This window comes from Spermophilus citellus, assembly GCF_964194105.1.
Source record: "Spermophilus citellus genome assembly, chromosome: 3".
Classification (NCBI taxonomy): domain Eukaryota; kingdom Metazoa; phylum Chordata; class Mammalia; order Rodentia; family Sciuridae; genus Spermophilus; species Spermophilus citellus.
Genome location: NC_138184.1, coordinates 11,755,868 through 11,769,046, shown reverse-complemented (window position 1 = coordinate 11,769,046; position 13,179 = coordinate 11,755,868). Strand labels below are relative to the sequence as shown.

The following is a 13,179-nucleotide window of genomic DNA, read 5'->3' as shown; positions in this document are numbered from 1 at the left end:
CTGGGCTCACGTGCTTCAGCGCGTCCGTGCTGAGCCTGCCGGATCGCGCCTGTCGGCAGGTGGACATGTGTCTGAGCTGAATCCGTGTGACCGTGAGGGACCGTGTGGGACCTTGTGTGTGTGTGTGTGTGTGGCGAGTGCATTCATGTGTGGCTGGCGGGGTTTCTTTGAGTGTGCATTTGTATGACTTGGGGTGTCCCAGGTGGGGGCACCATGTGAGCAAGACTGCACAAGCCACCCGGACCCACACCAGTCCACCGAGGGCCAGGAGCTTTTCCTGTGACTCACCCAGGCCCCCTCTCCCCAGCGCCCCGGGAGCGCCCGCTCTCCTCACCGCCCTCTGGCTGCTGGTCAGGGCCGGGCCCGGCAGCCCCGGAGATTAGTCAGACCCCACCCCTCCCTGCCCAGCCCACGGAGCCCCACCTCCCCTGCTGCCCCTCGCTGCTCCCCGCTGGCCACCGTCCCTGACTACGGCTACGGCCATGCCGCCCTGCTCCCCACCAGCACCAGGCAGCTTCTGGCCCGGGGTCCCTCTGGGCTTTGCACTTGCTGTGCCCTCTGCCTGGAATGCTGTTCCCTGACACCCAAACAGCCCTCGCTGTCCCTTACTGTGGCTTCCTTACCTAACGGCCTCAGCGAGGCTTGTGGAGCCCCTCACCTGCAGTGCCCGCAGCTTCCCGCCCGATCCTGGCCCCCGGCGCTGCCCACCGTCCTGGCTTCCTCTGATATGATCCCTCTGTGTGGCGTTTCTGCTGCCTTCACTGGCTCTCCCCTGGGGACAGGAGAGTTTTGTCTATCGCCGCTGAGCCCATGGCCAGGTATACAGCAGGCACTCACTAAATGTTTGCCAAATGCCTGAGAGAATCAGGGTCCACTCTAGGCCCTGTAGTCTAGGAGAAGAGGGAGGGCGGGCCGGGCCAGCTCACTGGGGAAGGGTCATGGAGAGCCTCCAGGAGTGTCAGGAGGTGACAGGTGCATCAGGGGACTGGGGCAGATGGGCTGGCTGGAGCTGCCTCCATCCTTGCCACCACTCTGACCCTTCAGTCCTGCCCCTCCTCCCTTCCCGTGTCCTGACGCTGCCCGTCCAGCCTCGGCCTTTGCTCCTCCTGGGGGTCCTCTCCCCCGCCCTCCAGTACTCACTGACCTCATCCACGCAGCATCAGCTTCGGGTCTGGTGGCCTCCGCCGTCTCCACTCCTGGCACAGTGCCTGCCTTGGTCACAGCCCCTGGGGTCCCTGGGGCCCAGGGAGCGTGGCGGGCCTCCTGAGCCACGTGTAGGGGATGTGGCGCCATCTCTGCATCTTTCCTCAGCCCCTGGCCGGCTGCTCTGCTGTCAGAATCCACAAACTCCTCGGATTAGTTAGGGTGATGGGTGGAGCTGCGCAGCTCTGAGAGGCACCCCAGGACAGCTGACCTGAACGGTTCCTTGTTGGGAAGACCCTGCGCACCTGCTTCCCCCGTCCCGTGCTTCTGCGCCCGGAGCCCAGCTCTGTACGGCACCCCTGCCCAGCCTCTCCTTGGTCACGGGTCCCTCCAGTTCTAGAGGGGCTGGGGTATGGAATCTTAGCTGGAAGCGCCAGGAGCACTTTGGTTTTTATCCTTTTAAGTAAGGCAGCGTGAGATTAACTAAGTATTTTATGCATTTATTTGCTTAGTTTATTTGGGGGGTGGGAATTGAACCCAGGGCATCGCATATGCCAGGCAGGCGCTCGACACTGAACTACACCCCCAGCTCCCTTTATTTTTAGCTGATCAAAATCAACCATTTTGAGTGAACATATTCAATGACATTTAGTACATTCGCAGTGTTTGTATTTATCATAAGACTCTTAGCCCTTTCTCTACTTAGTTCCAGAACATTCCATCACCCCAAAAGGGACGTTCTATCACCTGCACATTACCTCTTACCCTCCGCTCCTGACAGCGGAGCGGCTTCCTCTCCCCGTGGTTTGGCCTTGTTCTGGACGGTCCATGTAAACAGGGTCACAGACTGTGTGGTTCTGGTGTCTGGCTTCTTTCACTCAGTATTGCTGTCAAATTTCCTCCTTGTCACAGCAGGGATCGGCATTTCCTTCCTTTGAATGGCTGAATAATATTCCGTTGCCTGGATGGGCCACTTTTCATGCCTTGGTCCCTTGGTGGACGTTGAGTTGTCTCCCTCTTTTGGTGGATGTGGGTAGTGCAGCTGTGAGCGTGTCTCTAGGATTTGCTTGAACACCTGCGTTAGGACCTCTGGGGTGCACACCTAGCAGGGGATTGCTGGGTGACATGGAAACTCACTACTTTTGAGGCCAGTGTGATTGGACCCTCCCATTCCCTGTTCCTGCCCAGCCTCCCACCAAGACACTTAGCTCTTCCCAGTGACTGGTTAGGGACGGGACTACAGGGAGAAACAGGGCTCCATCTGCTCCACATTATCATGAAGCCTCCCGATTCCTTCCTGCCCAGCCTAGACCTGGCCTTCTCTACGGAATGGGGACTTTCTCTCTTAGGAAAGGGTACAGACGACAGTGAGAAACATCTCTTGTTGCTGTTGAACAGGGTTCCCTGAGAAGCCGGCAGGGCGGGGGCTGAGCTTCTCTCCTGGCTGTCCTGGCTCAGATCGTCCCAGGAGCACTGCCCGAGGGTGGGACGTGTTCATGAGGTGTGCTCCGCTACACAGCCACACACCGGGGCCCTTGGAGAGCGAGCGTGCTTGCAGACCCGCTTCACGCGTGTTTCCCTTCCGTGAACGGCGCAGGGACTTTAACAGTTAATCTAGAGAAAAACTCCAAGGATGGAACAGAGCCAGAGCCAGGACGAGAGTGCTGAGGGGTGGCTCTGGGCTGACTCCTCCACCCCAGCCCTGAGCATGATGCTGAGGCTGAGAGGAGGCGCAGCGGGCATGCTGGGGGCAGGCAGCGCCCCGGGGGACCTCCAGGCCTGGTCTCATTCCCCTGCACCTTCCTGATGTGAAGGTGTCCGTTCCTCTTCCGACCGGACCCCCACCCCAGGTCTGGCTGCTCCTCTCTAGCTCCTCCTCTCTCCTCCGCAGGTGCAACAACCGCACCCAGTGTGTGGTGGTCGCTGGTTCCGATGCCTTTCCTGACCCCTGTCCTGGGACCTACAAGTACCTGGAGGTGCAGTACGACTGTGTGCCCTACAGTGAGTCATCTTGTTCCTCATGCGAACGAATGCGGGCCCTTCCCCACGGAGCAGCAGCAAGGAGGTGCCCTCTCCAGCACACGTGTGCACATCTGGGAGGGTCAGGCACAGGGTGACAGCCGGCCTGCCCCTCCCTTCCCACACATGCGCACCTCTCCTCGACATGCTCATCCACACTGTGCCTGCTCCCCCTGCCCCACAGACCGCTCCTTTTTCAACCGTTACCCTGCCCCCTCACCCCACTGCTTCCTTGTCCCTCACCTGTTGAAGCGCTCCTGTGCCTTCCTGGCACACTCTGTCACTCCTTTAATTTCTTGCCTCCCTCTTCACATCGCTTCCCTTTCCGACCTCCCTTATACACCTGCTCTTCCCTCTCACTCACCTCCCTTCCTCTTTCAACTTCCTGTCCTTTCTCATGTTCCCCCATATGCCCCAAGTCCTGCCCCTTCCCACTCATGGAAGCTGGACTCTACCCCTAGAGACAGATTACCCTCTGAGACCTAGTGACAGAGCTGGTGTGAAGGGTGGGAGACCACTTTTGACAGATTCCTATCTCCTGGTTGGTTTGCCCATTACAATGATAGCATTTCCTGTCTGCAAAGGAAGTGCTGCCATGTTGGATTGAGAGCTGCCCTCAGGAAGCCTGAGGAAGGGATCTGGGAAGCCAGAAGCCTGGCTGTCTTGCACCTGGATAAGGGGAGCAGACAAAGACAGGGTCTCTCCTCCTCAGCACCCCACCCTAAACATAACCCTCCTTTCCTGCCCTCTCTCTTCCCTCCCTCCTCCCCATCACCCCTTCCTCTCTTCCTCCTCACCTGGCTTCACAGAGCCAACCTGGAGATAGGGTCTCCAGGCAGAGGGGGGAGGAGGCAGGGCCACCAGGGTGTCTGAGTGAGGGAGGGCAGGGGAGCAGGAGACCCTGTGACTCTCCCTCCTCTCCCCTCCCACCCTGGCCTTCCTACCCCCAAACCTTTGATTTCTCCTCGCAGGTGACACACGCCGCCGAGGGGAAACTGGATCACTTATGTGCTTCCGTAACTTTCTTCTTTTAGTTCTCGCCCTTTCCTTTTAGCGCCAGAGGCCTTCAGCCACGTCTGAGGGGGATGTCCATCTGCTCCCTGAAGCCTCCCCACAGCACTGGGGACACCGCCCACCCCCAAGGCTGGGGCAGCAGGGTGGGAAGGGGGAGGCAGCAAGCGTAGAACAGGGGGGTGTCAGGTGGGCTCGAGGCTCAGCTGGGCTCTAGACTTTTCTGGCTCTGAAACCTGGAGCAAATGACTTAATTTCTCTAGGCCTCTACAGAAGGAGGCGTGAGTCCGGGAGATCATGTGAGAAGCTCCTGGCCCCAGGCCGGCCACACGGTCAGCTCCCAGGAGCAGAGTTTTGAGTGCCGAGTGTAAGCTCCCCGAAGGCAGAGGCTTCGTCTTCACCCCCCAGCGCCCAGCCCTGTGCCTGGCTCCAGATGTGCTCAGTAATGGTACGATGCTCCCCTGCCAGCTGAGCCTCCTCATTCACCTGTGACTATGGGAGAGGGGGTTAGCAGCTTCCCCAGTGCTTTGAGGAGTAGAGAATGTGGGAGTGCAGCCTCTAAGTGTCCCAGGGCTACTGCTGACAGCTGTGTGGCCTGGACCCTGGGGTTTCCCGTCACTGAGCCTCAGCTTCCTCATCTGTAGACAGGGTTCGTGAAGGACTGCCTGTGAGGCCCCCCACCGCATACTTCCTAGCACCTGATACGTGCTGGACACCGAGGCGTGGTTTTGTTGTGACTCCTCATGACCTCGTACCAGTCACTCTTATTACTATGGCAATACAAATAGGAATAGCAACAGACGGCGAGCTCCTCCCGGAGCAGGCAAGATACAGGGCAGGGAGAGCTCCCGGGTCCAGGCAGAGTCCAAAGCAAGAAGAGGCCACTCAGGTACCGAGAAAAAGGGAGACCGCTGCAGGGCCTGGTGAAAAGGGGGCTTAGAGATGTCCTGGAGCTCAGTGCCCGTGAGTGTGGTCCTGGGACACCACCCCCAGAGACCGGGATCCAGTGACAAGGCAGAGGGCAGGGGCAGCTGCCAGCCTGATGGGACCCCCTGGGTGTCCTGGGCAGGGCTGGCCACGCGTGCTCTGGGCAAGAAAAGCTGGTGGGCTGAGCTGAGCTAGCTGCCGGCCCCAGGAGGGGGCTGGAGTTTAGGGGCACCAAGGCTAAGTGAGAAGCCAGGGGGGCTGGGAACTTGTCCCCAATCCTTCCCTGAGCACGTCCTGAGTGCCAGGCTCTGGGTGAGGCGCTGGGAAGGGAGTCCAACTCCGCCCCTGCTCAGGCCTTCGGAGGGGGCCAGGGACGCCGAGCCTGGCGGGGAGCAGCCTGGGCGCCTCGCGGCCCTGGGCGTCAGAGGCTGGGTGACTCCAGTGCTGGTGAGGGTGGGTCAGGGCTGGGTGGTAGGGGCTTCCACGGGGAGGGGACGCTGGATGTGTGAGGACCCAGGCCACTGGACTAACGCTTGTTTTGCTTTGCAGCTGAGCACAGTCTAACCGTGCCCCTTCCTCCCCCAGGTGCCGCCCGCCCACCGAGGGCAGCGGGCAGGCGCGGAGTTCTGGGCTCCCGGGCCCTGGGTGGGCTGGGCAGAGAAGCTGAGCCTGGGGCTTGCCCCCAGGGGAGTGTGGGAGCGTGTCTGCCCCCCATGTCCTGCCCAGTCTGTGTCCTTCACCCCCATTCTCTGCCTCTGTCTTGCCCACCCGGCCTCAGAGGCCTGGAGGCATCTGCCTGTCTGCCTCTCTGTCCTTCTGTGTCTGGCTCGGCCGCCCTCTCTCCGTGTTTGTTTCTGAGCTGTGAGGGTTGCGGGAAGGCAGCTGGACTTGGGTGAGGCCTGTACTCAGGGGAAGGAGTTCAGCCTGTTCTCTTGGCTGGGAGGGGGTGCCCAGGCCCCAGGAAACACTGAACCCCTTACCCTACTGGGCCCCTGGTTCTAGCAGGAGGGCAGCAGGTGGGGTGGGAGGGGAGCCTCCTGGCTCCTCCACTCCCCGGTGCCCCCCAACCAGAGCCCACCTCCCAGCTGGGACTCCCCCCTGCCGCCTGCACTGGGTGCCTGCACTAGGTGCACTAGGACTCTCTCCTCCGGCCTGCCTACACCCTGCCCTGTGTCTCTCTGTCTCTCCCTTCCCTGTGTCCTCCCGTCCTCTCTGACTGTCTCCCCAGCACCCTCTGGCCCCACTCTACCCCAGAGGAAGGGACTGGGGGGCGGGGGCTGAACTGGTGCTACTGAAGGGGTTGGGGAAGCAGGAGCGAGGAAGGACAGGAAAAGGGGGCGTGTGGCCAGAAAAGAAACAAAAGCAATTTAATCTCTTTTTTTTTTCTCTTTTTTCTTGCACATTTTTTTTTCAATTTGTTTTCTCTCTCTCTTCCGATGCTTAAAGTAGAAGTGGAGCAGAAAGGTAAACGCACTGTTGCCAATGCTAACCCCTAACTCACACTTTGTTCCACCCGTACCATACTCATGTGACCCGCCCCCTCCCGGCCCTTTCTTCTCCCCACCCCCACTCGGTCCAGTTGCTACCCCCTCCCCAGGGGGTCCTCCCGGTGGGGCCAGCCCTGGCCATCTCCACCCTCCAGATACCCGCGGCAGCTCCTCTCTGAGCTCGGGCAGGATCCTCTCTGCCTCCCTCTCTGTCGTCTCTCCTGTCCCTCCTTCCTGGTCCCTGGCCTTTGCGGGGACCTGGCCTCTCTCACTTCTTTTGCCTCCCTCAGGAGAAGTGTGTAAGCATCCAGGGTGGGGGGGAGGGCTCCCTTCCCTAGCCCCCCACTGGGCACCGGGTGAACTCTCCCTCTCCTGTCTCTCTTTCCTTCTCTCCCCCTCCCCCTGGCACCTTCTGCAATGTGTTCCTGGTTCAGGGAGGTGGGCTGGAGGGGACACCTTGTTTTCCTCCTCTTTCTTGGGCTCCTGTGGCTTAAGATCTTCTGGTTGGCGTCTCGAGGCCCAGAGCTGTTGTGGAGCACGGAGCACCAGTCCTCCCATCCCGCCCCACCCCCGCCCTGGCCAGCTGGGGTCCTGTCCCGGGGAGGGCTGTCCACTGTCCAGCAGTCCCCAGCCCCGGGAGGGGGCAGCCTGCCAACACTGGGGAGGGGCGGGGGCGGGCCTCCTGGGGAGGGAGTGCGGGCGGGTGTTCTGTTTCTCTCACACTTGCAAAGCTGCAGTCAGGGTTTCTTCTGGGCTGTTGTGGTCAGAGGACCAGGGAGGGGGTGGGTGGGGGGCACAGTCGTGCACCGGGGACTTCCACAGGCACCGTAATTTCTTGCAGAGAGCTCTAGGTGGACGGGGCTCTTTTGGGGGGGGGTGCTATGGCTTCAGGGTTTCCAGGGTGGCGTATTAGAGATGATCATTTCCTCCCCAGGAAGTTTCTAGAAATTGAAGTTCTAAGGTGGATGGCAGAGGCAGGGATGAGAGGGCTTTTTAGGACCCTTTTGGCCTTGAAATTACGGTGGTCTGTGGAGCATCCCCTGTGAGGGAGGTGGGGGTCCCTCTGAGCTGCTCCCCTCCCCATCCCACGCCTCCCCCATCTCAGGCCTGGGCTGCTGCCCGGCTACCCCCTGTCCTCCCCCTCCCGCTCTCTCCTGGAGGCTCCGCCCACTGCACCGGCCACTCTTCTTGCAGGCCCTTGGCTTGGAAACCGCAGCACTGGATCTCTCCTCTTGCGGGGTGGGCTGGGACGGGGAGGGGAGAGCAGGTGTTGGGAGCTTGGTGCTGGGAGGGGTCCTTGCTGTCCAAGGCCCCAGGCAGACCCTTCCTCGTCTCTCCCCCTTCCCCGGGGAATGACCTCTAACTGTTTTTCCTCCCCTGACCCCCTCTGACCGCTCAGGCTCTGAGACCTCCCAGCATCCCCTTCACACACACAAATACGTGGGCCCGGTTGCCACACACCTGGCAGGAGGGCTGGCAGTGGTCCCAGTCGGGCAGAGGGGAGACCCTGGGGCACAGAGGAAGAGGGTGAAGGCCAGGTGTGCTGGACAAAGGGTGCAGGTCCACCTGCCAGGACCTCAGGAATAGGGAGGTGGCTGGGCCCCAGGACCCAAGCCAGGGTTGGTCTGGCTTCAGCCGGCTCTGGGCCCCAGGCTCCACTCCTCCACAGAGGGGATGTGCTCCTGGCAGCTCTGTGCCTGGGGACTCCAGAGCCAAGCTGTCCCCATGCTGTGAAGGGAGGGCTGCACACGCCCCACCCTTGCTGAAGAGCAAAGGTGGAGGTGGACACCAAGGAACAGCTCCAGCCCCAGCCCCTCTGGTCACTGGGGTTGTCCCACAGGATGTTGCCAAGTCCTAGCCCTCCCTGTCCCCCTTGGGGCCAGCTGCTTTGGTGACAGGCCAAGCAGGAGCAGAGAATTCACTGCAGACCCCATCCCAACCCTGAGCCCCATCAGCCTGTTCTGCTAGCAGGGGAGAGGCGGGCGCCAGCCTTCCTGGACAGAGGGCCATCTGGCCCTGCTGGACTCTGGGAGGAGGAGGAGGAGGGGCTTGGCCTCACTGACCCGCTGGATCAGTAAGGGATAGGCTAGCAGCAGGTGGTGCTGGGATGTGAGGGGCAGGGTGGGCAGGCCAGCGGTGGCCAACGAGATGCAGTTGAGGTTTTCCTCTTTTCAGGGAATGGGGGGGTGGGGCGGGGCCCCCCACCTTTCTGACATCAGCGCTGCCTTGGTCCCTCCTCCCGAGCCGGGGATGGTCGCAGGTAAATCGGGGTCCGGGAAGGGGAGGCGGTGGGGCTGGTGGGGGTGGGCTGGGTCTTTATCCTAGCACCTGGTTCCCTCCCTTGCCCCCTCCAAGCTGGACCTGGGACTGCCCCCCGAAGGGACCCTCAGTCGGGCCTGGGCCTTGGAGTGAATTCTCTGCTCACCCCTCTCTCCTCCGCCAGCGCTAACCCTTTCTTCCCAGGTGGTCTCCGCGCGCCTCCCTCGGAGCCAGGACTTCATGGAGCCCCCCTTGTCTCTCTTCCCTCCGCGCAGCTCTCCTCACCCCTCCCCTCCCCAACTCTCCCGGGAGTCCCGTCACTCTCCATGTCCCCACCCACCCCCACACCCTGTGCACCAGTGTCAATGTCTGCTGCTGAGCCCAATCCCAAGAGAGACCCTGCCGGCTGGGGGCAGGGCTGGGCACCCTGAGGGAGGGGCTGGACTCCTCCCTAGCCTAGCGGGGACTGCCTTGGCTACCAACTTCTGGGGTACTGGGTGGGTGGGGAGCACAAGATGCATCAGGAGCTCCAGGACAGTTGGCGCCCCATGCCTCCCCAACCCTAGAGCGGGGATGCTCCTGACGCCCACAGTGGTTATGGGAACACCCATCTACCTTGCAGCTTTTGCAGGAGGAAGAAGGTGTAAAACCAAGTAGTCTGTCCTGGTGTGGTTGGTGAAGGATGGGACCCCGGAGCCCAGCTCTTCCATGGGGGCAGGGAGGAGGGACAATGGCCAGGGGCTGACCCCTGGAACCGCAAGGCCATGAGCCACTGCCATAGGGAGAATCCCCCTCCCCTTCAATCACACCAGAACCAGCTCTGGGAGGGGTCTTGCCAACCCCCTCATCCCCAGCCTGTGGGGTCTCTAGCAGCCAGGAAGGGAAGAGGGCACTGCCTCCCTGCACTAACCCTGCTCTTGATGGCCTCCAGGGTGACAGCTCCAGGGACAGGGGCAGCTGGGCAGGGCGGGGGTCCCAGCCCAGAAATCCCCTTCCCATCATCAGCCCTACCAAGCAACCATGACTGCAGCAGCAGGAGGGGACAGCCTCCCCCCCCAGCCCTGTGACCAACTTGCCTCTCTCTCCTCTCTCCCCCCTCTCGCCTCTGCTCCTCCATCTCGCCCCCACCTGCCCGACCCAGTCTTCGTGTGCCCAGGGACGCTGCAGAAAGTGCTGGAGCCCACCTCTACACACGAGTCGGAGCACCAATCAGGCGCATGGTGCAAGGACCCTCTGCAGGCTGGTGACCGCATCTATGTCATGCCCTGGATTCCCTACCGCACGGACACACTGACCGAGTACGCCTCGTGGGAGGACTATGTGGCCGCGCGCCACACTACCACCTACCGGCTGCCCAACCGAGTAGACGGCACGGGCTTCGTGGTCTACGACGGAGCCGTCTTCTACAACAAGGAGCGCACGCGCAACATCGTCAAGTACGACCTGCGGACGCGCATCAAGAGCGGGGAGACGGTCATCAACACCGCCAACTACCACGACACCTCGCCCTACCGCTGGGGCGGCAAGACGGACATCGACCTGGCTGTGGACGAGAACGGGCTGTGGGTCATCTATGCCACCGAGGGCAACAACGGGCGGATGGTGGTGAGCCAGCTCAACCCCTACACGCTGCGCTTCGAGGGCACGTGGGAGACGGGCTACGACAAGCGCTCGGCGTCCAACGCCTTCATGGTGTGCGGCGTGCTCTACGTGCTGCGCTCCGTGTACGTGGACGACGACAGCGAGGCGGCCGGCAACCGCGTGGACTACGCCTTCAACACCAACGCCAACCGCGAGGAGCCCGTCAGCCTCGCCTTCCCCAACCCCTACCAGTTCGTCTCCTCTGTCGACTATAACCCTCGGGACAACCAGCTCTATGTCTGGAACAACTATTTTGTGGTGCGCTACAGCCTGGAGTTTGGGCCACCGGACCCCAGTGCTGGTGAGGATGGCTCACTTCTAGGCCAAAAGCCTTGGTCCCAGGGTATGGGGGCCCTGAGGTCTTGGGGGTCTGGAGGTGGGCTCAAAAGTGAACCATGGAGATAAAACAAAGAAAGCACTTTACAGTTGTTAATTTATGTGATGCTCATGGTAGAGAACACAGGGATTGTTGGCCCCGTTTTACAGACAAGGAAACTGAGGCACTGGGAGGTTAGGGGACTTGCTGACCTGAGGGTTCGAACCCAGGAATCTGGGCTCCTAACCACTGAACTGCACTGCCTACGCCAGGGAGCTTGGGCACATTTTGCCTGGAGCCCTTGGGTCCCCAGTATCTGTAAAGCGGGACGGAGTGGAGCTGCTGATGGTCAGCAGGGCCAAGGTCCATTTGCAGGGTCATTTCACCCCCCAGCTGTCCTGCTCCAGCCCTGAGCAGCCCTGGGGCTCCAGGGAGCCTTACCTAATCCAATTTCTTTTGCAAAAGGGTGGGGACTCAGGCCCCCAGAGGGAAAAGGGTGTCACCAAGTAACAAACCAGAGCCGGCTAGAACGCGGAGGGGCGTTGGCTGTGTTCAGCCCCTGCTGCCCCTCGTCCTGCACTCCCGTCTGACTGGAGCTTCCTCAGACCCAGAGCACACGCGTACATGTTTGGTGCCTTTTGATGCTTGACACAGTCCCATGAACATAGGGGACCTCTGTGAGCACAGAGGCCAGGGGAGGTGGGCTCCCAGACCAGGTGGGCAAGATCTCCCACCTTATCAAGTGATAGAGGAAGGTGCTGGGATGGCTGGGGACAATGGGCCTGGGACCTGAGTCTGGGCTAACCCTGTCTTGTACCCCTCTGCCTTCCAGGCCCAGCCACTTCCCCGCCCCTCAGCACCACCACCGCAGCTCGGCCCACGCCCCTCACCAGCACGGCCTCACCCGCGGCCACCACCCCGCTCCGTCGGGCTCCCCTCACCACACACCCGGTGGGCGCCATTAACCAGCTGGGACCAGACCTGCCTCCAGCCACAGCCCCCGCCCCCAGTACCCGGCGACCCCCAGCACCCAATCTGCACGTGTCCCCTGAGCTCTTCTGCGAACCCCGAGAGGTACGGCGGGTCCAGTGGCCGGCTACCCAGCAGGGCATGCTAGTGGAGAGGCCTTGCCCCAAGGGGACTCGAGGTGAGTGTCGGGGCTGCGGCCACCTGCTAAGGCTGGCCAGGGAGGAAGGGGACTTGCAGCTTAGCACAGACGCACTTGCCTGTCTTCCCTCTGGAGTGGGGCTCTGAGGACAGGGCCCAGTCCCCCCACCCTGCGGGCACAGCAGCAGGTCAGTCAGGTGCCCTGGCGTCACCTGCAGGCCTGCGGCTCCTGGCCTCAGGCTGAGGTGGAGTGGCCAGTGGCAGGACAAGCAGATGAGCATCTGAAGTGCCCAAGGCGGCAAGGACACATGCTCTTGGGACTAAGTGGGGGAGAGGCTTCATGGAGCCAGAGTAGGCTTTGCTGGAGGTTCTAACTCTGGTAGGCAAAGGCAGAAGAGGCGCTACGGGAGAGGGGGCCTCACGTCACCGTCTGGCCTGCCTCACGCCTGTGTCCTTGCCCCTCACCTTCTCCTCACCTACCCACGCCCCACTGTCTCCTCCTCTCCCCATCCCCTTCCCTTTGGCTCCCCTGTCCGTCCTGTCCTTCTGTCCCTACAGGAATTGCCTCCTTCCAGTGTCTACCAGCCCTGGGGCTCTGGAACCCCCGGGGCCCTGACCTCAGCAACTGCACCTCCCCCTGGGTCAACCAGGTGGCCCAGAAGGTACCAGCAACCGCTGCCCCTCAAAGGCAGGCACATTTACTCGGTTCCTGGGCCCTGGACAGTTGGATCCAGGGCCCAGCAGGGGTAGAGGGAGCCACTGGGGAGACAGAGGGGACGGCAGCCCTGGAAGGCAGGACTGAGGGCTTCCCTCCTGGACTAGAGATGGGCAGGGAGGGGCTGGCAGGGAGGAGGACCAGAGGGAGGGAGGGGAGGGGCGGGGCATGTGGAGAGGAGATGTGGGGGCGTGGACAGCTCCTGACAGACCTGGGGTCCCTCTTCCTCCCCACCTCACGCAGATTAAGAGCGGAGAAAATGCAGCCAACATAGCCAGCGAGCTGGCCCGCCACACCCGGGGCTCCATCTATGCCGGGGACGTCTCCTCCTCTGTGAAGCTGATGGAGCAGCTGCTCGACATCCTGGATGCCCAGCTGCAGGCCCTGCGGCCCATCGAGCGCGAGTCAGCGGGCAAGAACTATAACAAGGTGGGGCCCCTGGCAGGGCTGAAGGACCATGTCCCCAGGGGCTCCCGAAGTGGCTGAGCTGGTACATGCAAGTGGGGCAGCAGCCCCTCAGCACCTTGTCAGAGAGGAAGGACCCCAGGGGCCCT

The 13,179-nt window shown here is 61.8% G+C and overlaps 1 protein-coding gene across 5 annotated transcripts in view; it reads left to right on the top strand.

The window, feature by feature from the left end:
- Positions 1-13,179, top strand: part of ADGRL1 (adhesion G protein-coupled receptor L1) — a 43,106-nt gene that overhangs the window by 19,195 nt on the left and 10,732 nt on the right. The window contains exons 2-7 of one of the 5 annotated variants that reach the window (XM_081286715.1): positions 3,035-3,144; positions 8,763-8,847; positions 9,988-10,788; positions 11,636-11,950; positions 12,469-12,572; positions 12,869-13,054. In XM_081286715.1, coding sequence (XP_081142841.1) covers positions 3,035-3,144; positions 8,763-8,847; positions 9,988-10,788; positions 11,636-11,950; positions 12,469-12,572; positions 12,869-13,054 — 1,601 coding nt within the window. Of the gene's footprint in view, positions 1-3,034; positions 3,145-3,663; positions 6,565-8,703; positions 8,848-9,050; positions 9,488-9,987; positions 10,789-11,635; positions 11,951-12,468; positions 12,573-12,868; positions 13,055-13,179 lie in introns of those variants that run through there. The other 4 variants (XM_081286716.1, XM_081286718.1, XM_081286714.1 and 1 more) reach the window with 4 other exon arrangements.